The sequence below is a fragment of the Tubulanus polymorphus genome, chromosome 3 (genome assembly GCF_964204645.1).
Source record: "Tubulanus polymorphus chromosome 3, tnTubPoly1.2, whole genome shotgun sequence".
Classification (NCBI taxonomy): Eukaryota; Metazoa; Nemertea; class Palaeonemertea; order Tubulaniformes; family Tubulanidae; genus Tubulanus; species Tubulanus polymorphus.
The window spans coordinates 26,621,012-26,647,177 of record NC_134027.1 but is presented as its reverse complement, the minus strand read 5'-3'; the positions used below and the strand labels follow the sequence as shown (position 1 = coordinate 26,647,177).

The 26,166-nt window shown below is 37.8% G+C and overlaps 3 protein-coding genes across 5 annotated transcripts; 1 reads left to right on the top strand and 2 right to left on the bottom strand.

Moving 5' to 3' along the window:
- Positions 1 to 9: 9 nt before the first annotated feature.
- On the bottom strand, positions 10 to 3,817 carry LOC141901368 (NF-kappa-B inhibitor-interacting Ras-like protein 2). Of its 2 annotated transcripts, XM_074788563.1 has the most exons (9): positions 3,712 to 3,817; positions 3,205 to 3,361; positions 3,026 to 3,049; positions 1,347 to 1,442; positions 1,220 to 1,267; positions 827 to 925; positions 595 to 688; positions 283 to 369; positions 10 to 202 (listed from the first exon to the last, which is right to left on the bottom strand). In XM_074788563.1, the coding sequence occupies exons 2-9, from the start codon at positions 3,301 to 3,303 to the stop codon at positions 141 to 143; spliced, it is 609 nt and encodes a 202-aa protein (XP_074644664.1). In that variant the 5' UTR covers positions 3,304 to 3,361; positions 3,712 to 3,817; the 3' UTR covers positions 10 to 140. The 2 variants fall into 2 exon arrangements, with proteins under 2 accessions (XP_074644664.1, XP_074644665.1); XM_074788564.1 differs by lacking the exon at positions 3,026 to 3,049.
- A 336-nt stretch (positions 3,818 to 4,153) lies between these two features.
- LOC141902323 (uncharacterized) lies at positions 4,154 to 20,300 on the top strand. 2 transcript variants are annotated; one of them, XM_074789991.1, is made up of 7 exons: positions 4,154 to 4,235; positions 12,052 to 12,410; positions 13,331 to 13,425; positions 14,664 to 14,744; positions 16,838 to 17,047; positions 17,900 to 18,317; positions 19,359 to 20,300. In XM_074789991.1, the coding sequence occupies exons 2-7, from the start codon at positions 12,098 to 12,100 to the stop codon at positions 19,547 to 19,549; spliced, it is 1,308 nt and encodes a 435-aa protein (XP_074646092.1). In that variant the 5' UTR covers positions 4,154 to 4,235; positions 12,052 to 12,097; the 3' UTR covers positions 19,550 to 20,300. The 2 variants fall into 2 exon arrangements, with proteins under 2 accessions (XP_074646092.1, XP_074646091.1); XM_074789990.1 differs by having other exon boundaries at positions 19,356 to 20,300.
- Positions 20,301 to 20,782: 482 nt separating this feature from the next.
- LOC141901168 (actin nucleation-promoting factor WASL-like) lies at positions 20,783 to 26,020 on the bottom strand. The gene is made up of 10 exons (XM_074788274.1): positions 25,753 to 26,020; positions 25,487 to 25,627; positions 25,184 to 25,282; positions 23,834 to 23,933; positions 23,362 to 23,560; positions 22,833 to 22,875; positions 22,547 to 22,745; positions 21,870 to 22,348; positions 21,692 to 21,797; positions 20,783 to 21,617 (listed from the first exon to the last, which is right to left on the bottom strand). Exons 1-10 carry the CDS (start codon positions 25,849 to 25,851, stop codon positions 21,568 to 21,570), a joined length of 1,515 nt encoding a protein of 504 aa, XP_074644375.1. The 5' UTR covers positions 25,852 to 26,020; the 3' UTR covers positions 20,783 to 21,567.
- Between the last annotated feature and the right edge of the window lie 146 nt (positions 26,021 to 26,166).

The following is a 26,166-nucleotide window of genomic DNA, read 5'->3' as shown; positions in this document are numbered from 1 at the left end:
TTAGTTGAACATTTAATTGACTAGGTTTAATTGGTCCCTAACGAGACCAGTACATGACAGTAACGTAAAAATATAATCAATTTTAAAGAGTATTTTGTTCTGTACAAATTTACAAATTATCGGAAGTATTCACTGTTGTATTATGTATCAACACTAGATGTTGGTGGTGCCTTCTTTTTACCGATACCAAATGTGCTTTTCTCTGAAAGTTCAACAACAACATATTGATCGCTACTGAATTGCAAAAATCACTCATTGATTAAAAGTGTGACCTAAATTTACCTTTAGGTTGATTCATCTTCGAGGCTAACCAAACGAACCCTTCGATCAGAGACTGACGATTAGTGACGCTTACTTCAAATAGTTTCACTACAAATTGAACCAGTAAATGATCATCTTAAAGATGTATTCAAATACAGTAGACAGCTGACTCATTCTCACTCAGATCCGAGACAAGTGATTTCTGTTACGATCTACGTGATAATTTCAGTTGGAATCTAATTCACGGTTGCTCCGAGATTCGGGTTTCGTCTGAATTTGAGTTGAGAGGAATCTACTGAATCGATCTGAGGCGCTGACAGTAGATAAACTCACCTTTCTCTTTTTGGGCCCATTTTTGTGCGACTGTATATTCAACTTCTCTCGTTTTATCCATATCTGATTTATTACCGAGAGCAAGAATGAATCCCTGCAAATAAATCAATCGATCACTATTTATCGGATTGAACACATTTTTCAGTTCAGTTGATGTTGCAGAGTAACCCGCACAGGTCTGAAGCAAAATGATATATCACGTTCGAAGAATAATAACTTGTATCCAACTTACTTCAGATTTTTTGTCGCGACCGCGATCAATTTCCTTCTTCACTTTTTCAATACAGCGAAATGTTTCTATCATACTGATATCATACACTAAAACGTATCCCTGTTAATAATAATTAAAATAATAATAATAATAATAATAATGATAATAATAATTTTAATTTATATAGCACAGTAATTACATTGTAAAACAAAAGTTCAAATGCTCTCCTCCAAGGAAAAATGTGCATTGAAGATCTGTGATCTGAAGATCTGTGTTTCAGTGAATGACTTAAACTCTACAACAGACATTGCCAGAAGTTGTCGGGTGAAAATGTAACTTCAAAATTCTGGGAGCGACACAAGAAAAAGCCACCAAAAGTTGTACAACTTAACTTTGCCTATAATTAGTACTTACGTCACTGACTGCTATATGATGTTTCGGTACCTCGGGTTTCATCAGATCCTACAAAATTATAATCAATTTGAGGAGATAAATCTGCAAATACTGTAAAGGAGGATTCAGTCCGTTTGTTGTTTCTTACCAATCCAGCGGTGTCGTAAAATCGGACTTTTTCTTTGACGCCTCGATCGGTCTCGATCATTGCGACATACGTGTCTTCAATTGTTGAGAAAGTTGGCTACAATTTACAGAGATATCGTATAGAAACTGAGTTTATATTCAAACTCGTTTAATCCGAATTTTGACCATGGATACAGATATCATTTAATTCTATAAGTAATCCACTTATTATTTTCTTACAGTCCATTTATACATGAATGTATGCAACACTAAAATATGATTTCTCATAAATTTGATGAATTTCATCGTTCCTGCATAAACCAAATTTAATGGGTTTAATTTCGTATTTTATCCAAAGACTTCCATGTATTTCATATTGAAAATTGATCAAGTTCGACTCATTCATCTATTTGAAAATATTTCGATGAATTTCATTTATTGGTCCTGAACGAATGATCCAGATCAAACTGGTTCGACTGTAGATAATATAATGGATTCAAATATTGCTTTTTTTCATAGAAATTTGACTCTGTAAATGGTAAATGTATTTGTTTGATACAGGTAATCTTCCGGTAGGTGGAATCGGATGTGGGGAACTCCGAATTCAACAACATTCAAAGCTGTGTCGACGCTGTGATATTGGTAGGAACTGCTCCATAGAATAATACTTTACTAGCTCACAAATAAAGCGTATCGGATAGCTAGTGATATATACCGAAATCCCTGCAACCCTTTACATCCTGTAGTTTATAGATAACATTTAGAATTACTTCAAAAATTCATCCTGCTTCATCTGATTAAAGATCATATCGATTTTTAAGCTTCATTTATATAAGATGAGAATATAGTGTAAATGTATGGAAGATGACAAATTATTCTAAAAGAATTAGATGATTTTCAATGATATGAGTCAATTTGAAATACACGTATAAGGAGAATAGAAAAGACAAGATTCCAGAAACAATTTTGAACATTGATTTAAAGTGGAAATGAGTTCAGTATTGCGCAAAAAATGATTCATTTACAAATCAAATCTTACCACCTGACTTAAACCCTTAAAACAACGGGCGGGGCAGATGAATTTGAGAAGAAGGTTCTACATGTAACTTGTGTAAAAAATATGATGATTTAAAATTCAACTTCTCTACAAAAACTGAAAAGCTGTTCTTTTAAAACTTTCCTTTTCGGTCATATTGACTGAATCCAGATATTTCAAGCAGAATGAAGAGAGACATAGCATTGATAGGGTTTAACATTGCTAACTGCTGAATAGCATTTCTGGTTTCCTTATTTGTGATTTCCGAGAAGACAAAAACAAAAAAACAACTATTTATATCAGCAGAAGAACCTACGTACTTTTACAAGGGTCTGCCAGGAGGTACCCGGTGCCTTAAATTTCTTTCAAGTTCAAATATGAAAATTTAGAAAATCACACACCAAGAATAAAATAGAGTCTGAAATATTTCTTTGTTCTAATTTCATTCAAAATGTTGAATATATCCTAATACTCATCTTCAGTACCTTGAATCATAAACTACTAGTTCAAGGAAACATTTCAGACTTATTACTTTTGTGGGATTTTCTATTATCCTCAGACCACGGACTAGGAGTGTTTTATCAATGGTTATCAATATGACATTAAACATAAATGAGTTTGTGAATTAAGCAGGTTCTACTGTATAGTTATAATATAAAAACTACCTGATCAGCAAATTCATCATCTTTCTATAGAAAAATAAATAAAATCGCTTTAAAACTGAAAAAAGTCTCAAATTTGAGAAATCTGTTCCAGCCTCTGTTTGGGAGGTTTAACAAAAACTTATCAGTAAAAATTCATTAATATCACAACTGATAATTATTGATTGGTATCGAATACTTACAGTTCCTATGATGTGGTTACCGAATATCAACTGTTCGATGATAGCAGTTTTACCCGTCGAAGTCGCTCCTAAAACAGTCACTTTACTTGTTTTACCCATGATTGAAGATTGATTGATTGATGATGATATATGAAGCTTCAGTTCACCTCAGTTCAAACTAAAACATACCAAACAATATCTTGATTAGGATATAGACTTCCACAAGATCTAGTTACTTACCTAATTTGTGGTGGTAAGCTTTTATACCAACAACGCCCAGACAGGTTACTGATTACACAGCCTTCCCTGAAACTAAGTTTGGTTGACCCTAGACCTAGTTTTTCACCAAAAAAACCCTTAAGGTTTTTCATTAAAATCATGCGCATGATTATATGAATTTTCATTATTGAGTGAATTCAATCTGAATCTGAGCAAGTTAATTTTTGTAATTTTTAGTCAATTTCTCAGCTATCATTCAATAAAACAAGTTGTAGGATTGAAAATAGATTTGGGATTTTTGTTTCTTACCAAAAAAGAGCACCTAATTCATCTGTAGGCCCCAACCCGTACGTAAACACCTTGATTTTGTCACTTGTCAAATGGTGAACTGTCAAATTCAATAAATTTACCTTGAATTTACCTTTATACAGCAGCGCCATCTTCAATTGGAAACTAATTGTCGGCAGTTGGACTGTGAGGCTGAAACACTTATCAACAGCGGACTAGGACTTGGAATCGTGCTCGCAACTGATAGTCAAATAGTAGTCATGGTGACGATGCAAGTGCGCGCAAGATTCGTCAATGTTCAATTTCGCAATAAAAAGCCACGAAAATGAAAAATTATTATCAAATGCAGTTAAAACAATAAAATAATTAGTTAATTCGCTATTTTTGGTTCCCTAACTGATAATCTAAGATCTGCTATAAAGTGAAGCGTTCTGGGCTATGAATTCAGCGCTGACATCGGTAAACAAAATGGTGGATGACATCAACTCAAAATCTGCTCACCACTAAATCCTCACGCTTCAATGATTGAAGATCGTCGGATAATGGTAGATATTCGTTTTTGTTAAATTCTCAGGTTATTGTTGTGGATCATGAAACACTCAAATGTAGTTTGTGTCCCTTTATGCCCATGATTTCACAATGGTTTACTAACATAAATTGAATTGAATGAAGAAGACTTCTTCATTCAAAATCAATTCATAACAATTTGAATTAACAAAATCAAATTAATTCAATTTTTCGAAAATTTTGTTAGAAAATAAATAATGATACGTTGACTTGTTGTCTATTTATAAAGCTGATTTTTATTGGTTGATTGTATATTCCAAACATTTTAATGAATGAATTCGGCATAACAGTAGTATAACACTGTAAAATCTTATTTGGCTATATAATATATAGCCGCAGCGCAACTACAAAAAAGTTTACTACAAGAACAGATGATGAGTGATGAATTTGAAAAAGCCCCAGAAGTTAAGATAGTTTCAGTATTTATTGTTACAGCTGCTCGATTCCCTACATCATTATTGTTGACCCGCCTGCTGTGCCTTTAATCATATCAGAAAAATCTCGGAACTACTCAAATTTCAGATCTCTCCGCCCTAAATTGCTACATTGAGGTTGAGTTGGCAAGACACAATGATCCTCCGAGAAATCTTTTGGGATGGATATCTTCAAAAACACCAATGGGGAAACGCAGTTCAAGGCCTCAGCGTGGCCGCTTTATCTGAGCCATTCCCTTAACTGTGTTCCATGAAAATCAGCACTCCCCTTCCTGTAAAAATATCTGCTGCCCCTATTTTAATTTGTTGTCAATCGAGCTATGCTTGCAATGTCAATTGCGTTGTAAAGTAGTGAGTTATTTTCATATCGGAAGTCTATATCTGGAAAATAAAGTCAAGCTTAATTTTATATATCTTTTTTATTGATCAAAAGGTTTGCTTCTTCAGTACTATGATGTAATATACTAAACAATGAATGCAGCCCTTCTAAAACCCAAGTGTGGAGAAAAATATAAAAGTAATCAATTAAATCAATTTCCAAGTTCTTTTATAAAAATTTTCTAATATAAATGTCTAATGCTGTATCACCAGTATTTTAATCATCATTATCAGATTAGGCTGCAGGAAGGGATGGGGGTTGGAGGGGAGGGTGCAGGAGCAGAGGGGGGCAGGAGGAGGAGGGTCAGGAGGGGGGCAAGATGAGATGGTGAAAGTATAAATTAACATTTGGTTGAGTTCACTTATATCTGATTATAAAACGGAACCGAGATAATGAATGAATGAATATAGCACGCGACTCGCTGTGCGTCGCAGTCAGTCATCACCACGGTATCGCAGTCTCTTATTGTTGTAGCTTCGTAGATAATTAATCATTACAATCGATACTCCCGTGCGCAATATCGACGTGAACCAGAGACGCATCGCGATATTATCAACAATCTTTCTTTCATTGTATCGAAATCAATAGTCTTCATACTTTCCATCTCTGATACCTGTAGATATTACAACCTTTGATCTTCAGCTGTTGTAACCTTAAAACGGTTCTTCGCGCGATTCTGTTTTCATGTCCCGCGTGTGATCACTTTTTAACTGTTATCTTTTATTACCCCGGAGATAGTAGACAATAACGTTTTATCGTCGATAGGCCTCGCGATGCAACACTTCATCTGTGTCGTAATCGATATAACATTACCCCCACCTCGTGCATTAAGTACATCTAACCCCGAATATTCTATAGAATTTATCATTCGCACGTTGAAATAAAATCTTTCTCGATGCCGATCTTCCATGTTAATGTCATCAACAAGTTTCGATGAAGATGCGACTTGCGCTGATTATGTGGCACTTGACATTCGCTGATAAATTTTGCAATAGTTGACAGTAGAAACCGATAGTAACAGTGTGACGCTCATTTTATATTCATACTGCAGTTCAATTATTCATTATAAACAGCCAAACGACTGAATCGACTTCGAATGAAGTTTCTCTGAAAAACACAGTAGAACTCACTCAATTTCGACTGCAGACTGCTTAAGATTTCTAAGGTAAATCTGAGTTATGAATAATAGTTTAAACAGTTCCTGGTTGAATGGATCAAATATTTGATCCAAAGTAATTGAGAATCCAGATTGAGAAATCTGAATAAAGCGAGTTTATTTCGATGACTTGTTGGGAATGAATAGAATCCGAATTATGAATTAGGCCTATAGTTTAAATAGTTCCAAATATTTCATATGAAGTAAATGAAAATCAGCATTAAGCAAGTTCTAGTATAGTTTCATGAAATGCTGCTATGATATCTGTGACCCTCTCTCTATAAAGGTTTTGGCTATAAATACACGGGTTGTCATTATGAGTATGAACTCATGCATTCATAGTCGGTCTCATCTTATTAGAAGACGTTCGTTCGTCACTCATACTGTGCGTTATAATAGATTGGTCATCATCCTCTCAGCTGGACAGCTGTATTAATTCACATATCACATTCACTGGTTTCAAATTTCATCAGTTTCCAAATGCATTAAAATCTAATCAACATTTTAGAGACAAAACCATTTCATTAGAAACTGCGTCGATATCGAAACTTTTAGAAAAATTCTCTAAGACTTTTCTTTATAACGAGCATTTCTGCTGATGTTTTACTCTATTATCAATTCTATTATGTCACATAATGTGATGTTTAAGTAGGTATTTAACTACTCTTAAGTGAAGTGTGGAAGCTCGGTAGAAAATATGATTGTATTTATAACAGTAGAGCTCACTCACTATAATACGGATGATTAGGGATTGCGGCCAGATTTCTTCTAATGAAATAAAATCTGAATTATGAATAATATTTAACGTGGATTCCAGGTTAAATGGAGCAAACATTTCATTCGAATTAAATGAAAATCTGGCGAGTTTCACGTGTAGTTTGAAATGTCCAATACTTCTACGCATGAAAATTGGATAATAAGGCTAAAAAAATGATACCTTGTTTCTCATTTCTGTCGAGCTGTAAAGTTGACCCTGTCGGCCGCCTATCTACACTGTACATTACTTTTTAAAAAATCGTGATCAAGCTAACCATAACAGACCCGGCCGCTATAGAAATGAACTGATTACAAATTATATTATATTTAACAAAAATGACCCGGCCGCTGCGGAGAAACAAGGTATCATTTTTGTTTCTAGCCTAATTTCTTTAGTATCCGACTTGACTCGTTATAAACCGTATAACTAAGATAAAACTAGAAAACGATGTACGTCGCGTCGCGAGCCAAATGTTCATAGATCAAGAAGAATAGTTTTCTTGTACGACTCATCGATTGATGCGGGAATTTTAATGATGTTACGCGGTATTGTGTAACCCGTCAACCCACCGGTCATTGAGCACCTTTAATCACGAAGCTAACATAATTAATACGACTGCGAAGCTAACATAATTAATACGACTGCGTTATAATTGGTGAATCGGGAGGCGGGGTTTTCATTATCTACAGGATTTCGGTGAGGATAAAAGTGCACTTTCTTAAGATTTGTAACTCATTGTTGATCGCGGGATGATTGTTGAATCGCCAGGCAGCAGCGGTTCAGGCAGATGGACGGACGGACGAGGGGTATGGTGCACGGTGTATGGGACTATAGCTGAATGAATGAATGAATTATTGCTATTCATCGCTAACTGCTGCTGATGTAATTACAAACTGAATCCAGCTTCCATTGTATGTATGTGTGTGTGTCGTGTGGCAACATTGCCATGGTAATAATGGTCAGTCAGTTAGGCGGCAGGCAGCAGTAGCGGAGAGAGAGGAGAGAGAACCAGTCAATATTAACAATATGTTTCATCACTACTATACAAGTATTGAGAGAGAGAGAGAGAGACAGAGATGTGCGGGTTACAGGTAGCTGTGTCACATTCTCCCGCTGCTGCTGCTGCTGCTGCTGCTGCTGATGGTGGTGATGATGCTGCTGGCTGCTCTCATCGAGACATTAAAGGAATTCTCTCTTTAACATCAACCGTAACGACCGATCTCATCATCATCGGATTTCAATCGAACAGAAAAGAAAATGTCAAAATATTGCGATTGGCGCGAACGATCCGTTGATGCGAAGACTTCAACCGTTTCTAAACGTTCTAGGGGTAAATATAATTTCTAAATCGATGTTCATTACCGGACGCGTGTCGTTAGATTCCGGGGTTTTGTTTCATTCTAAATCGATCTTATTTCCAATGTAACGTCCCGTAATACTTATCTTTACGCCGCTGGTATTTATCCAGGTGATTTAAAAGTCAACATGGCCGCCGACGCAATCTGGACGGTTGATTGTCTCTCTCTCTCTGAACAACAGCTGTCACCACGTGCTACATGGATACTATATTCTGTATTTTGTTATAGTGACAGATTGTCTATGACCTGAATGTTCATTTAAGTTCCATTACACGCGGACATTTCGATGATGATTCGTTATATCGCGTGACAAAACATGATAATTAAGATTTCTCGCGTACCGGAATGGTTTTACGGAGAGGTTCGGGGAGGTTGTAGTCTCGAAAGTGATTTTTACGATCTAATCCAATCCCGGCGCTGCTGCTGCTGCTGCTGCTGGCTATAAAACGTAAATCTATAATTCATACAGTTAGGTAATTACAGGATTTGACGATATATTCAACCTCTTTATAGACTGGTCTCTAGTGGCGGGTAGAGTGTATATGTATATATAATCATTATCTAGCACCACTTGAAATCAGTGCTGTATCGAGGTATTTACATCTTCTAACCTGAAAATATCCCCTTAATGCTCGTTCAGGAAATGAAAAAAATTTTCATTTCAATAGTTGGTTTTACCGGTATATCGTCAATGATAAACTGCTGCGACTGCTTTCATTTGGTGATTTAGATGAATGTTGAAAGGTTCTAGCACCATTTGAAATCAGTTTCTGCGTTATCAATTATCGACTCGAAATTTCGAAAGAAAAGTCTCTAATCGGTAAGATCACGATATCTGTGATGAAGCGATCAATTCAAAATCCAACAATTGTCGAAAGACTAAAAAGTTTATTCGAAATACTAGAAATATTTCAGGTAGGACATATACCACCCTTTAATCTAGAGGACATTTTTACCTGACTACTGTTCTACAGTCTAAAGGTGGTAGGAACCACTGAAATATTTCTATATGCTGGGATATTTCGAATAAACTTTTAACAATTATGGATATTTAGATCTTGGTGATTCCTCAAACGAGACGTTTTCCAGAATATTATTTTGGTTTCATCTATCGGAATTTGCTTCATTCGTGAAGCGTACATCGATTGTATATTGATTCATCAACTCAAACTCTTCTCTCCAGCTCCCTATCAACAATAGCCACCGATGATCACGATGAAGACAGGATATATCGAAATATTATAATGAGTGTTGATTTGTTTTGCTCATTAAGACTTTCTCAGCTGACCGCCGAACCCCCCTCGCTCCCCCTCCCTCCACCTCCCTCCCCTCCCTCCCCTCCCTCCCCTCCCTGAGTTACCAAATACAGCTACAGATAATTATATAGAAATGAAAACCACGGATGTGTGAGTGAGTTTACGGAGAGATGATGATATCTGATTATCGGTAGCAATAATCAGGGGTTTGTTGATTATACCTCGAGAAATAAATCATTACATCTACATCACTCATCACGACCTGATACATTTTATCTGTTTTTATATCGGAGACGATCAGTAACTGTAGAATAGTTTTCTGTGGGAAGACTATCCGATTTTTGATTGTTTATTTTCCATCATTGAAACTTTTTATATCATAGATTAAAATGTAGCATTTTAGTTTTGTTTAAGGGCTTGTTTTACTGCTCTTTAAATCGCTTTAAACCAGAAACGGCACCATGAAGAAATTAAATCTGTCGATGAGTTGAACTTGTTTTTGCAAAACTGGGCTCTGGGTCTGTTTCTTGCTTTTGACCAGAGACATTTAAATCTGGATTCAACTCTGATGTTTATTGAAATATTTTTTGTGAAGCTATATATGAAATACGCGATATCCAACTTGAATATCACTAAAGTTGGACACATTTTTAGGTCCCAATAAATCCGACTTGAGCGTAGTCTACTGTTGATACTGCGATGAGAGCTGTGTTCATTCCTCTCATGAAGGGACAGGGAAAAATATGATAAAAACCTACAACGAGCGCAAACATTTCCTTTACTTTATGATGTACAGTCAATTATAACTCCATCGGTTTTTAAACCCACTGTTCATTTTAACGCCTACATTTTTCAGAAAACTTATCTGCTCAATTAATCTCAAATTCATCGAAATTTACCATGATTTTCATCAGTCCCAAAAGTAGCTTTATAATGGACTTTTACTGTATTTCTCAACGTTTCGACTATGTCCCTATATAGTCATTCTCAGATATACTAGTGTTGTTGTAACGGAATATTGAAATATCTTACGAAATCAAAAGATTATTCACGACACAAGAAATGTAATCGATACCTATTGATAAACAGAAGGATATTCTAGCATATATCTGATATATATATCTAGTTTATTATAACTGAATTGATTTATTTGAATTTCTGACATTTTGTCTTCATTACGGGTTTGTGTATGTATATGTATTGGTGAATAGCCAGTACGACCGATGCAACCCTTGAATAATCCACCAGGGTGTAATAATTCTTATATCGATTTACAATATTCCCCCAATACACCATCAGCAGCACCAGTAACAGCAGCACAAGCAGCGTCATTGAACAAATCAATTCTATCATTCATTGAAATTCGAATTCTAACTGTGACCAGTGTTGTGTGTTTATTGTTCCGCGGTTTGATTGAAATACGAGTCGCGACCAATTTAACTCTAAACGCGTTTCATATCTACTCATTGTTTTAGATACAGTAGGTAGATTGTGAGTGCGAACCTTCGAGCGAAATTCTATATCATCGGTCAAATATTCAATAAAAGCTAGTAAGAGATGCATAATGATATCTTTATTCATCACAAGAGAAGCAATCAGTATGAGGGAAGTGTATTACGATAAAACGCGGTATTTGGTCGGGAATAAAGCGGTTTAACTTAGCGCGCGCGCGCGCCGCGTATAATTCGGTTAAAAATGCTTCGGATACCTGTATCTATCGTCTCTCCACAACTAATCCCGCTGAGGGTTTATATCGTTTGAAATAATTGAATCAGTGAACTACGTAGACATTTATCCGCATTGACATCAACCGCTGATAAAACCTGCTAAAAAAGATGCGACTACCATTTCCTGATGAATTCTGTTATCGTTTGGGCGTCTGGTGCTCGAGAGCGCGTATAAAAACGAAATTTATTGCTCTTAATGTTCAAATGACATTCTCCTCTCTCTCTCTCTCTCTCTCTCTCTCTCTCTCTCTCTCTCCCTCTCTCTCTCTCTCTCTCTCTCTCTCTGTTCCTAATGATTTCGTTTGCGTTTTTGTGCAGGCCCTAATTCACAATTCGCCCGCGCTTTAAACTGTTGATTCATCGTGTATTTTCAGTAACTGGAACCAGTTTCTGTTCAAACATACAAATTTAGTCCGTTCCAAAATTTAGAAATGCTCGAAGAAAAAAATACTGATATGTTGTAACATTTCAGTTGGATCTGTGTTCAAATAATGCAAATATTGTTGTTAAATGCCAAAGTACAATGTATATTGCTTGAGATACATCAATTTCCTTTTTGGACGGTTAAAATTGATCGAGGTCTAAAATGGAACTGGGCAATTTCGGAACTGACTTTTTGCTAGTGCGAACGCTTTTGGTCCGTTCTAAATTGGAATGGACCATATTTAGACCCTTCTAGATAATCTGAATGCGGCTTTAAACTATTTATTCATTTCTGTATTTTCAGAAACTGTTTCTATTCAATTAAAGTCGAATTTCACATTGAAAAAATAATGGACCAACGATCGGAGAAATTATCGAAACCTCATAACCGCGGCAACGTCGATTCAATCATGGCCGACAGTCGTTTCTCGCCGGTTTTAGAAAATCTCGAATCCGAAAATCAGGACGAACCGGAAACTCGACGAAATCGACGAAGTTCGAATTTTGAGATCAGCGACGAGATGCTGGAAGAGTTACCATGGCACCACATACAACTGTACCGATTGTACGGAGAGCAGGCGAACGACTTCCTTCATCCAAAAATCGACCAGGAAATTATGAATCAATTTGTGAAGCCAAAACGACATAATAACATTAAGCTAGGTACGAGAGACGAATGAATAATTATTATTCACAGTTACGTAATATTTACATTGATAAGTCACAATAATAGTGTTTTGTGTCTAGGTGCAGGATTTATTAGTTTTATGCATTAACTAGAAAAAAACTAACAACTCCATCGTCAATTACTCGCTGAATTCGGTTCTCGATATAGAATTATTGCATTGAATCGAAACTGAACGCTTGAACTTCGGTCGATGAATATCTATAGTGTGGTATGTTAAACAGGGTGGCCAGAAAAATATCAGGGAATTTGACAAATTTTGCATAAAGAAACTCAAAATCTCGAGGAAATTAGGATACACTATTAACCATGCATTTCTTCAACTATTTGCGATTTGTGAAAAATGAATGATTTGTAAGATTTCTGGCCAAGAATTTTCTCCTGTCACAGATTTCTCAGGGAATATTGTGTTATATAAACATGGAAAAATCTGGGAAAACTGGATAACGCTATTGACCACGTGTTTCTTTTTGAATACATGTTCAGTGGCTGCAGTTGCTCAAAAGTTGGTTAAAGTTAACCAGTGGATAGTTGACATACCACGGTGCTGATCCGACGGTTGACTTTAATCAACTATTGAAACAACAGAACCCAGTTCCACAGTTGTGAGTTAGAATTATCTCTGAGTTAAAAGTAGTTAATTTTCAATGAGTTAACTCTGAGTCAAATCTACTGGAACCACTATTGTGAGTTGTTAGAGTTATCTGTGAGTTAAAATTAGTTAATTTTCAATGAGTTAACTCAGGGTCAAATCTGAACTCCGTGTAACTGGACCCTGGTCCCTGGTCCCAATATGACACATATGACTGTGATATCAGTTGCGTCACCTCTATATAAAGTGAGTTTTCTATTCAATGCACCGGTATTAATAGTATCTCTAACACTCTTTATGTTATAGATGGAATGACTGCTGATGAATTGTGGACGAAATTGCGTAAAGATTCCACTTATAGGCTGTTACGACGAGATCGCGCAATTCAACAGGAATTAAAGGTATCTATATATATATATATACATATATATATCTATTACCATGGTTACTCGATACGATACAGTGATTATAGAATGATGAATTGTTGTGTGACGTAGTTCAACGATTCTTCGATTGATTCACGTTCGACGGAATCGTATTCACGATTACGGTATTATCTGTCATGAAACCGAATCAGGCGACGGAAAATCATCAACAAAATTCTTAGAACATCTTTTAGACCTTTAGTCAATCTTAGGTTAAGTCTTTATTTGGATAAGTCGTCACATTAATGAAGTCATCATCTCATGTTTTTGAGTCCCAAACTGTTTTTCCAATTCAGTTTACTAGGTGTTAGAAAGCGGTCATCTGATAAGTTTTCACATTAGTGAAAGTCGTCTCTATTTTTGAGACCAAATATAAATTTACGATTCAATTTACTAAATGTAAGTCGTCATTTGAATAAGTCATCAACATATTGATCATTACAACTACAACGACTTAAGCAGCAGTTTCAATGTATCTCTATCGCTGTATCTCTATAACTGTATCTCTATCGCTGTATCTCTATCGCTGTATCTCTATCGCTGTATCTCTATCGCTGTATCTCTATCGCTGTATCTCTATCGCTGTATCTCTATCGCTGTATCTCTATCGCTGTATCTCTATCGCTGTATCTCTATCGCTGTATCTCTATCGCTGTATCTCTATCGCTGTATCTCTATCGCTGTATCTCTATCGCTGTATCTCTATCGCTGTATCTCTATCGCTGTATCTCTATCGCTGTATCTCTATCGCTGTATCTCTATCGCTGTATCTCTATCGCTGTATCTCCATCGCTGTATCTCCATCGCTGTATCTCTATCGCTGTATCTCTATCGCTGTATCTCTATCGCTGTATCTCTATCGCTGTATCTCTATCGCTGTATCTCTATCGCTGTATCTCTATCGCTGTATCTCTATCGCTGTATCTCTATCGCTGTATCTCTATCGCTGTATCTCTATCCCTGTATCTCTATCGCTGTATCTCTAGTTTCTTCCATTTGTATCTTGTATCTAATATCATTACTGTGTTCTGTGATATATGAATTATTTCAGTGTCTTTTCTCTTAGAAATTATTTTCTCAGTCGGCTTTTCTTTCTTTCCAGTTAGATTTTCTCGAATGACAAAAATGTGTTGTTTTTTTTTCCTCTCATTTCCATTATATTTCCTATCGTCTCTCGGCGACTTACACTCTATAACTATACACTGTTATTTTAGGCAGCTTACAGTGCATTTATACGACAATGCGCGCAGCAAAATAAAACTCCCGTCAAGAGAAATTTCTACGATAAAGACGATGTAAGTTGTGTATTGTATGCTGCAGTCTTGGCTTCTCTTGATTAAATTTCTCATTCAAATCTCACGAGATCAATTAACATCAGCCGCAGAAAAATCCAAAAGAGCAGCGCAAAATGTAGGTTATAGCGAATAGACCGATGATTGTTGCAGGGGTGGATGGAAAATTAGACGGCGGGGGTCTAGAAGAAAAGAAAGGACATTCCTTAGTGGTGGCTGCTAGCCGAGTCCCATCCTTAGTTGTGGCTGCTAGCCGGGTCCCATCCTTATTGGTGGCTGCTAGCCGGGTCCCATCCTTAGTGGTGGCTGCTAGCCGAGTCCCATCCTTAGTGGTGGCTGCTAGCCGGGTCCCATCCTTAGTGGTGGCTGCTAGCCGGGGCCCATCCTTAGTGGTGGCTGCTAGCCGGGTCCCATCCTTAGTGGTGGCTGCTAGCCGGGGCCCATCCTTAGTGGTGGCTGCTAGCCGGGTCCCATCCTTAGTGGTGGCTGCTAGCCGGGTCCCATCCTTAGTGGTGGCTGCTAGCCGGGTCCCATCCTTAGTGGTGGCTGCTAGCCGGGTCCCATCCTTAGTGGTGGCTGCTAGCCGGGTCCCATCCTTAGTGGTGGCTGCTAGCCGGGTCCCATCCTTAGTGGTGGCTGCTAGCCGGGTCCCATCCTTAGTGGTGGCTGCTAGCCGGGTCCCATCCTTAGTGGTGGCTGCTAGCCGGGTCCCATCCTTAGTGGTGGCTGCTAGCCGGGTCCCATCCTTAGTGGTGGCTGCTAGCCGAGTCCCATCCTTAGTGGTGGCTGCTAGCCAGGTCCCATCCTTAGTGGTGGCTGCTAGCCGGGGCCCATCCTTAGTGGTGGCTGCTAGCCGGGTCCCATCCTTAGTGGTGGCTGCTAGCCGAGTCTTATTCTCAGTTTTAGAAAAATGTTGAAGAAATAAATCCAAGAATATGCAATTTTTCGAGAGAGGATGAGTGTCATATTTCGAGCAGGTTTTAACAATCTCTTGTCTTGACTAAAAGAGAGGTCTCAATAAGGCAGGGTTCTGGATCCCTGAAACCACCCTCGATCTACCCCTGCTGAATTTGACTGGGTATACTCTATATTGAGCTGCCCTTTTGGATGAACCAGCCTGTGTGTGGGCGTGCGCTTTTTATTAACTTCAATTGAAAGGATTTCCATTGCATTAATTTAATATTGAATCATTTGATCTTGATTGATATCCACGAATGAGTTAACACATTACATGAGCAGCCTTCTAATAGTACTAGCAGTTTCAGCGACTAGTCTATTCTGATTTTACCTGTTCCTAATAGACCAATTTATAACGGACCAAATCAACACTGCGGTCACACATGTTTTTAAATGCAAGGGAACTCTTGTTGACCAGCAATTAAAGCAAAGTTTCTATTCTTACAGAGAAAAATTTTTCGAAAAATTTTTCCAAACAGCATAGACTTATTCAGAGTGTGAACGCTTAGAGCGGACGTGAATTGACCTAAATTGGTCCCTTTTGAATTGGAACGGATTAGATTGAGAATATTCTAACTAACGTTGCATCAACCTGGCTCGAGTGTGTTGTATATATAGTCCGCTGGTGTTTGTTGCTTTGATTTTTACAGCCAAATGAAACTAAACCGTGCAAAATGTGACCAATTAAACATTTGAACGATGTAACAATTAATGAAGATAATATTCAATCATACAAATAGTTGATTATCAGTTCAAATGTAGAACTGCATCAGGTTCATATATTCTAACCTATCTAATCTGCTAATTTTACGGCTAGTTTTGTCAGGTATTTCCTGAATTTCAGTGGTGAATCAAGCCTCTTATCCTGATTACGGCTTGAAGACATTATCACTGGACCAAAAGGGAATTGTTGGGGTCCAGATGCATTCTGAGCATTTGTGGGGATGTGAAAATTTCATTTTATTTTTGGAAAATAAATCTTCTCAAGTGGTAACAATTGTAGGCTGGATCCGAGCCTGAATTCATGTCTTATTTCCATAAGATAGAAATAAGACATGAAATGATAATGTAACTGCAGCAAATGTCATAGAAATGAGCGTCATTAAATGATTGTAATTTATTCATTTATTCAATAACAGGTACCGGAGATAGATTTATTAATGGATCAGTCAGTATCTCAGGCAGTACAATCTTACAGTCTAAAGTGTCAACTGATGTATCGATCGGCCGTGAATAATGAAAACAAAGCTGAAATTCTACATCACAATAATCCATTCCCGAATCTGAATGATCTACAAGGTGAAGAGACGATCGAGAGATATCTACCCTCATGGTGGCAAACTCATTCTGTAAGTCAACCATCGCAACATATACCATGTTTTTTGTAATAAATTTGGAGTTGTCAATTTTGAACAGCGTTTCATCCCTTGTGATTTTATATAGTAAAGCATGACAACCGTTTGATAATGATTCTTAACGACCGATTGTTTATCGAAACTTTATAGCGCATAAAATAAACTATATAAACACAAGGTATTTCCGTGATATTTTGAATTTATTCGCAGTTCATATTTAGCGCCATTCTCGCGAGATTATCAACAACCCGGAAATAAAATCCAAGCCCATCGCCAAACCCCTGTGCTTCCATCTATGTCTTACGTATTTGGCTGAGTTAATTCATTGGATTCCAAGCTGATAACAAGGTGCATGTCAGGGAATAGTCAGGGAAAAGGATGTAAGATAAAAGTGGCCACTCTGAAAGAGTTAAGAAATTTGTGCAGATGATTCCTGCGAACAGTGGTGGCATTCATTTCAAATATATCCCTATTAATGTGGATAACAAGCAGTGGCATTATTTTAAAAACTTCATACTGTTAGCGGTTTCTATATTTTCAAGTCCAAAATTGTATTTCCAATTTACTAAGTGTAAGTCACCATTGGATGAGTTATCACTGAAGTCGTTTCTATTTCTGAGTCCCAATTTTTATCTAATTCAATTTACTAATTATATGTCATGAGGCACCGCATTACTGAAGTTGTCACTATTTTTGAGTCCGGATTTGTATTTCTAATTCAATTTACTGAGTGTAAATCGTCATTTTAGGTATCTGTCCCTATTTATATCAGATCGCTATCAATGACTTTCTTTCAAGAGAACTTCATCGTCGTTTGTGCTGAATTCTATTTTGAAATGATTTCAGGATACGGTTAGCGAGAAGAGTTATGAGAAATGGTTGAGGGAACCGAACTCGACAAAAACCAGCAGAACGAATTCATTATCGAGTGAAAATCGATCTGAATGTATGAAAAAACTATCGGCGCCTTCATCAGCTACTACGAAACTCAGCGCTGCGAAAATACTCGCTCAGAAACAGGACGAACAGGATTGGAAGGAGCTCGTACTGCCGCGGAAACGCGCGAATACGGTCGTCGCGGCGCCGCGGTTGAGATTCATGACCGATGAAGCGGCCGTTGTTACGGGAGATTTCGGGAAACGATGTAAAGAGATCGAAGAGTCGCAAACAACGCGAAATCAGTTCGTTAGCACCGCGAATAACGATAATACTGAATCATTGAATAAAGTGATGACAGCTCGCTGCGGTGATGATTCAAATAAAGGTATGTTTAATTCAGTGGAACCTCGTAACACACTGTTAACGAATCAAAGAGTCATAGAGATCTCTGTTTCACTCTTTCATTAATTAAAGTTAGGGACACACGAGCGTATTTTTTCGCCCGATCGCGACGATTAAATTCGCCAGCGATTTCGCCGACGAATTTATACGCCCGATACGAGCGGGCACACGTAGCGATCAAACCAAATTTCGGTCAGCGACTGGCACTAAGTGGGAGAGAGTTAACGAATCACATGATATCAACAATGCATCCTATTGGTTGATAAAAATGGATCGCTCGGCGAAATTCGCTGAATGCGGGCAGACGAGCGAATTTGCGAGCGATCCGATCGCTGGCGAAAATAATCGGGCGAATGTTTGATACGGGCGATCGAGTCGGCCGACGAAATCGTCGTCGTCGTGAGTGGCCACACGAGTGAATTTTTCGGGCGATTGATAAATTCGCCTCGATCGGGCGAAATAATACGCTCGTGTGCCCCTACCTTAAAAACTCCATTAAAACAGAACATGCTTTCAAAGGTGCTTGAAACTCATATAGTTTGAACCAAGCCCAAAACTCCTCTTTCAATTATGAGAAATAGACAATTAGAAATTTTTGTCCAGTTTGTAGTTGCACAGTAAACTACCCTTAAATCGATACAGTTGGACCTTGATTTTTTTAAACTCAATTAGGCGGTTACCGAATTAGAAACCGAGTTTAGGTATCAGGGTAGTTTAAAGGATAAAAATTTGCTTACAAAAAAAACTGTATTAATGGTTTACAGAGATAAACAGAACCTATTTAGAAGGAGTCTTATGTAATTGGGATATTTCCTCGAAATGTTCGTTAGATAACTGATAGCTGTATCCAGTATGAAACTGATTAAATAGTTTAAAGCTCAGGATGAAATCCTGAGTTTGTTGTAAAATCTGGTGAATCATAATATCTGAGTTTGTTATAACTAGTTTCCTCTTTTTCTTTGTATTCATTTCTCATTAAGGAAGGAAACATTTTAACAAGTTAATTGTTGTATATTTTCAGCAGTTTCGACGCCGAACAATAGATGTCTCTCCGAACCGCTTTTATCGACTGAAGAATATAATAAACATTTCCTCACAACGTGGGAACCATTAACCGAGAAAGCACTCATCGAGTATAAACAACGGATCGATGTTATGGGTAGCGGCGACTTTAATTACGGTCGAGCAAAAATGTGGAATTTAACAAAAACGTGATAGAAATAAGTAATTATTTGTACTATTGCAGATTCAGGGGTTCTTATGAAATAATGTAAAACCTTTGACATTCTGAGTGCCTTAATCAACCAAAGACACTTAATATCTGAAAAGGGCACTTACTGTTAAAACAAAGGCCCGATTTTGTCAAAAATTCTGGAAAATGGCATTGTTCCTCACAAAACGGAATGCTCTTTTCTTAACAATGTGAATTCAGAAAAGGGAGCTATCAGAGAACCATACCTCCCTGCTATCAGTCTCCCTGCTAACAGAGAGACATACCTCCCTGCTAACAGAGAGACATACCTCCATGCTATCAATCTCCCTGCTAACAGAGAGACATACCTCCCTGCTAACAGAGAGACATACCTCCCTGCTAACAGAGAGCCATACCTCCCTGCTAACAGAGAGACATACCTCCCTGCTATCAGTCTCCCTGCTAACAGAGAACCATACGTCCCTGCTATGAGCGAGGCTGGAGAGCTAGAGAAAGTCTATGATTACTGAATGAATAGATATATGATTGATTATTGAACAGTAATTACTGATTTTCTCCTATTGAGTTTGTGTAATAGTGACCAGATGAGATTCATTATTGTGCGTTGTGTCGACTCATTTAATTATATACGAATGAATAACTATGTTCTAATACTGCAGTACTCACTCAACTCAGATTGTCGTCCAGTTTTCCATTAATGAAGATTTTATATTGAAGATGTTTATTTCTATTCATTAGGTTTTTTACTATGATTGACTGTGATTCTATAGATTATATTTCTCTATTAAGATCTATATATATATTTATAAACATACGTTTATTGTATTTTAAGATTTATTCATTGTGAAATAAATATGTTAACTTAATGAGTATGAATTGTGAAAATTTGAATTTTGTTCTGGTGAGAGGCATCGAAGTAACGCTAGTCGACACAAAGATGGGGAAATATCGAGCTGCCATGAAACATAAGGAATGGATCGAACTTATCAATTGTATCGTAGTAGTCTTTCAAGTTTATCGAGGAAATCGATAACAATTCTAAAGTATATCAGGGTCCGCGCAAAGTGAGACCATCTACGCTGTATCCTATCACAATATTCCTGATCTACAGCGAGCAACAAGAAGATTTCTCCAAATCCCGAACAAAAAAACACCACAAAACATGAATTGTTAACGCATTAGTAATATATATATTTATCAACAATTTGCACTGAATTTTAATCAGTTTATCAGATAATTTAAGATTTGAATATTATATTATGAATATATGTATACATATATATCTAGCTGGTACAAGCAAGCAGCATTTTAAACAAAACTTATGCTTTCTTAAAATGAATGAAATTCCTCTTCCCAATTATTTACTAGTTATGTACATTTAATAATTAGTTTTACTCATACGAATTATTAACAATCTAAATGAACATATCAGTAAAATATACTTCACTAAATACAATCTAACTTCCTCAGTTGTGAATGCGTATAACACCATGTAATACAAGTTCAATTCTATTCCTAATGTTTCTGCAATAATATCACAACCAAAAGCTGCTAAAACTATTGGTCTTAGGTAAATCATGATGCAAGTGGAACCTCATTACATCGATCTCGGATATTATAATTTATCTGTTATTACAAACACAGAATTTCGTCACAAATATGAAATTTTAATCATTTTGTACTGAATTTGACAAACTATTACTTTTGACGTCCCAAAATCATTTTCGTCGTAACGAGGCTCCATCGTATTTTCTAGTACAGTCAATTCTGTTTGATCCGCGATACTATCCACCTTTACATAGATATAGGTGTATGTAAGTTATGATGTTTGACTTGAATATCTAATGAACAGGTGGTCTGATGTTGGTCCAGATTGATACTATCCACCTTTACATAGATATAGGTAAGTGTAAATTATGACTTTTAGACTTGAATTTCTAATGAACCGGATTATGTTGGTCCCGATTGCTCTGAATGAAGCCGGTTTGACTACTGCCATATTTAAGTGGAATGTCGTCGATTAATCCCAATCTTCATCATCAAAATCATCGTCATCTTCATCACTGCCATCTATAATTAACGAACATTCAATTACACAGCGAGGAGGGAGAGAAGGAGGAGAGAGTGAAGAGATCAAAACGCACCTGAATCCCTTTGTCGAAATCTTTTATTCAGCGCATCTTGCAGAGCACCTGCGATACCAACTCCAGACGGCATCGCAGCTGGTTCGGGATTGTCTTCCGGTTTGACCTAAAGGGTAAACAATTATGAGCGTTGTTTTTTACGTAGATTACTTTGATTCGTACGTTGTTTGATTCTTACATGTTTCAGTTTTCTGCCCTCCTGTATTTGTCTCAGTAACATGTCACGTCCTCCTTCAGCTCCTCCAGCAGATTTATCCTCTTCATCTACGTGTTTTAATTTAGCTCCTTGTTGTATTGCGCTCAACAGATTCGAACGTCCGTTAGTCGGATTAGCTACAGCTGATGGTACACCGGTAAGGGGTGGTGGTGGGGGTGGCATACCTCCTCCCGATGGAGGGGGTGGTGGTGGTGGGGGAGGGGGTGGTGCACCCGCTGATATCGGTGGTGGAGGGGGTGGCGGGGGTACGTTAGCAGCGGGCTGTCTGTGGAAGGCAGGGGAAGCAGTAGGTGGCGGAGGCGGCCTCGAATGTTTAGCGCTCCGTGTCGGAGGCGGAGGACCTACCGAACGAGTCGGAGGAGGGGGAGGAGGTCCCGAGGAGGGTCCACGCGATGGGGGTGGCGGGGGTACGTGTCCTCGACCAGGCGGTGGTGGAGCAACTGTAAAATGAATAGAAAGCACACATTACAACATTTTACAGAAACATTCTGACATGGCAATTCTAACTCAAAATCAACGCCCACAAAAACAAAATGTTTTTTTCTGATTTCTTCTGATTATATTTTTCCCATCCTAATCGCATTCATTGCCTTCATGATTATACGGTGCTGCCCCCAATTGACACTTGTAATATTTACCGGCAGATGAAGGTGATCTTTGAGCCGACCGTTGACGCGGAGGAGGAGCTCTATCCACTTCCGCTTTAACTGCTTCTAAACCTCCTTGCGACTCGATGAAATCATAAATAAATTTCGACGTTTCTTTATCTTTAAGCTGCGATTCGGAAACGCCGATCTTATCGAATAAATTCTTCAAACTCGGATCCATGTTGTTCGTCTGTCGAATTAAACGAGAACGAGATTTAATTTTTTCGAAAATTTTTTAGTGAAGTGATTGGAAAAACCGCAAATAGCAATAACTTACGTCATAGCCTTTTTCTGGGTCCCATCCTACGTGACTTACATGCCTGGGAAAATAAGAAAGGATATTTGATCAAAGAAATCAGGACTTCCAGCAAATACTGATGATACAAAGCTGATGTAACAGTTAAACTCGAATAAGTCATTCATATTGCGAACAATCATTATGTTGATGACTTACACTTTGTAAATAGAATTGGGGCTAAAAAAGTAGAGATGACTTAGGTAATGCAATGACTTATCAGAGAGTTTAGTCGTCATATATGGGACAATCATTATGTTGATGACTTACACTTAGTAAATAGAATTGAGGCTAAAAAAGTAGAAATGACTTTAGTAATGAGACGACTTATCAGATGAGGTATTGAGTTTAGTCGTCATATATGGGACAATCATTATGTTGATGACTTAAGTCCAAAATGATATTGAATTGGAAATAATACAATTTGGGACTCCAAAAATAGAGATGACTTCAGTAATGTTATATTTTAAAGGATGAACCGAGTTAGAGTTTGTAGAATGTTGATGAATACCTGAAATCAGTAGGATTACTGATATCCTCTTTCGTCAGTCGAGTCTTCTTCTTCTTATTATCTTTATCTTTCTTGCGTTTCAAAGTGTCCGACTCGTACGACGGTAGACTCTGCGTAGAACCGGATAGTTTAGTGACTGGTTGAGCTTGTAGATTGTTATTACTAGCAGGAGGCGCTGCACCGTGAGTGCGTCTTCGCTCTATGAATATAAACCAGATAGATGATCATTTCACGGTTAGTGGACCGCAAGCTTGTGATCGAGCTGATTGCGGTATCTCCCACGTCCTGGATGGGACCCGACTGTCTAGATTATCACATACCCCGGACTGCATTTGCCACAGAGCCATGATTGCTTAGGTTTATCTTGTATCCCGGACACTGTTTATAATGCAGCCAATTGCCTTAAATTTCTGGAAAATTTTCCACTCCAACCCATTATCGCTGTGACTACCTCAGAATTCATTTACTTTACCTTCTTTTCGTTTTTCTCTTTCTTTCAGTTTTGAAATGACGACATCTCTGAACGCGGACGCCTCGGACTCTTCGGCGAAATTCAATCCAGCAGCACAATCCTTAAAAACATTTACAATATCATCACATATAAACCATCGTTATAAAGAAGCAAATTACCCGAAATGAACTGAAATAGTGATTCTCAACGGCTGTCAGTCACTGGGCTCTAGTGGGTGAATTCTAATCCTAGTAGTGGCAAAGTATTTTTATTGCATGCCTCGAATTTAACAACAGCAGAGGCGGCATTGGCAGCAGGTAATAAAACTATTGCTGCTGGTTTGTATCCTTCCTTACTGACTCCAGTGAAATGCCGTGGGTTTATTACATACATTGTTATGTTTGTCATAATGGCTATAGATGATCTGATCATGATCTGTCAGTCATTTGTTACATTTGTTAAAGAGGCAATACCAGTTTTATCTATAGCTAACACGCATGTACCAGAGCACGCACCCGGTCTAGTGTGGCAGGGTTTTGTGCCGTGGCTGAGTCCAACAATGCCATCAGGTTGAGATCCCTGCCAGGGGGAGGATGACACATAGTACTTAGCCTAATCATTGTAGGTGTTGTCGGCCCTTAAGTAATGATAAACTATCAATTTATTGCCTGTAGCAGTTAAAAGGTAAGTATATTAAGTGGTTGAATGATAAAAACAGGGCTGCACCTAGCAGGGGTAGGGGTAGGGGTAGGGGCAATTTTGGAAAGTGCTCTGTTTGCAAATATCATTGTTTCTGATAGAAATGTTTTTTTTCTTCAGATTTCCCCTCCTAATTCAAATGCTAGGTACAGCCCTGAAAATTGCTTATCCATAATTTAGAGATGGTGATTTGTACGAATTACCAATTTGCTATGATGAATTTCAGATTTGACATATGAAAATGTTGTAGGTTTTAGATAAATTGCTGTGGCCACCCACAACATTCCATGATAATATATCGCTGTAGGTCAGGTTTCCCAAATTCACACCCTGTATAAAAGGTATTGGGAAAATAAATTTTCTGCTTGATGCTGCTAATGATTTCTGAGAGACGCTCAGGGTCGAGGGGAACCTGCTTCCAATGTCCTGGTTCCAGAGTTCCACAGTTCTGAGTTAGAGTTGACTCTGGTTAGTTAAGTTAAAATAAGTTATTTTCAATGAGTTAACCTAGAGTCAGATCTTAACTCACAACTGTGGAACTGAATTCAAATCCGAGTCAAATTTTAACTCACAACTGTGGAACTGGATCCTGAGTGTTAGTCAGTGGATTGAGGGCGAGAAAATATTATCACCTAAATCTATATGAGACATAGTGCGTATGCTAATACTCACATCAGCATCAAAAGTATGAAAATAAGGCCTCGCAACGACGTATTTAAACTGACTGTACAATTCCTGTTCCCACAATAGATTATTACCGCCATTATCAGCCTGAAATACAGAACAAACCTTCAGATAGCGATTCAAATAAAGTAATACACGAAATGGTCTAACTGCAGTTTGGGTCACCTATCCACTGGGTGGCGTTAGTGTTATTAAAGAATAGTGTTATGGTAAGGTTAGGTACATAACCATTAGGGACACCTAAACTGCAGTCATACCCAAGAAATTCATCGTTAAACTTCTTCAACTTACGCCGAGACTAAAAACTCTGATGTAATACGATCGTTTCGGATTATCTTTAACGAAGGTGGCGACACCGCAGCATCGTTTATTCCATCGTCTCGTTGACGGAGGATCGCACATATAAACCTGAACTACCGCTGACGATAACGCCTTAAAATAGAATCAAAACATATGACATTGGATTTATGAGTAAATTGAGAGAATGAGAGATGATTGATAAATTTGGATCGTTTATTTTTGGTTAAATCAAATGGTTTGGTGGTTTTTGTACTAACCAAGCATCTAGCTCCAACCAAATTAAACAGTTTTTCATTCTCTTCATTTGTTAATAAAGCTGAACCAGTATTCCTCAACTGTCGTGAAGGGTTTGTCATCTTTCATCGATGGGATTTTTTTCCGTATATTCACAGGGGCGTTTCAGTGATTAGAAATGTCAATAAATTCTCTTTTGGATTTAAGGTTGGTGGCAGCACCGTACGGTCCCCTGGCGGAGTTTCCATGAACTAACGTCGGTTCGGCGAGCCATCGGCGACCCCTTAATTACTTGATTCACGATTAGATGGAAAGGTTTTATTCGTGTAAAGAAATTTCCATAGTAAAGAACTTCAAACACATCTATTCTTATAATATAAAAAATTCCCTTTTTAAATTGAATTGGAATCCACATATCTTAATTATCGCGTAAATGG

What these genes read in the sequence shown, in the direction of transcription:
- LOC141901368 (XM_074788563.1), bottom strand. Translation starts at nt 3,303, where the DNA reads ATGGGTAAAACAAGTAAAGTGACTGTTTTAGGAGCGACTTCGACGGGT. An exon ending in ATCATATAGCAGTCAGTGAC is followed by an intron (nt 926 to 1,219) that starts GTAAGTACTAAT and finishes TATTATTAACAG; the next exon opens with GGATACGTTTTAGTGTATGA. An exon ending in ATGGGCCCAAAAAGAGAAAG is followed by an intron (nt 370 to 594) that starts GTGAGTTTATCT and finishes TTCAATTTGTAG; the next exon opens with TGAAACTATTTGAAGTAAGC.
- LOC141902323 (XM_074789990.1), top strand. Translation starts at nt 12,098, where the DNA reads ATGGACCAACGATCGGAGAAATTATCGAAACCTCATAACCGCGGCAAC. An exon ending in ATTTCTACGATAAAGACGAT is followed by an intron (nt 14,745 to 16,837) that starts GTAAGTTGTGTA and finishes ATTCAATAACAG; the next exon opens with GTACCGGAGATAGATTTATT. An exon ending in CATGGTGGCAAACTCATTCT is followed by an intron (nt 17,048 to 17,899) that starts GTAAGTCAACCA and finishes AAATGATTTCAG; the next exon opens with GATACGGTTAGCGAGAAGAG.
- LOC141901168 (XM_074788274.1), bottom strand. Translation starts at nt 25,851, where the DNA reads ATGACAAACCCTTCACGACAGTTGAGGAATACTGGTTCAGCTTTATTA. An exon ending in TTCATACTTTTGATGCTGAT is followed by an intron (nt 23,934 to 25,183) that starts GTGAGTATTAGC and finishes AATGTTTTTAAG; the next exon opens with GATTGTGCTGCTGGATTGAA. An exon ending in ATTTCGACAAAGGGATTCAG is followed by an intron (nt 21,618 to 21,691) that starts GTGCGTTTTGAT and finishes CGTTAATTATAG; the next exon opens with ATGGCAGTGATGAAGATGAC.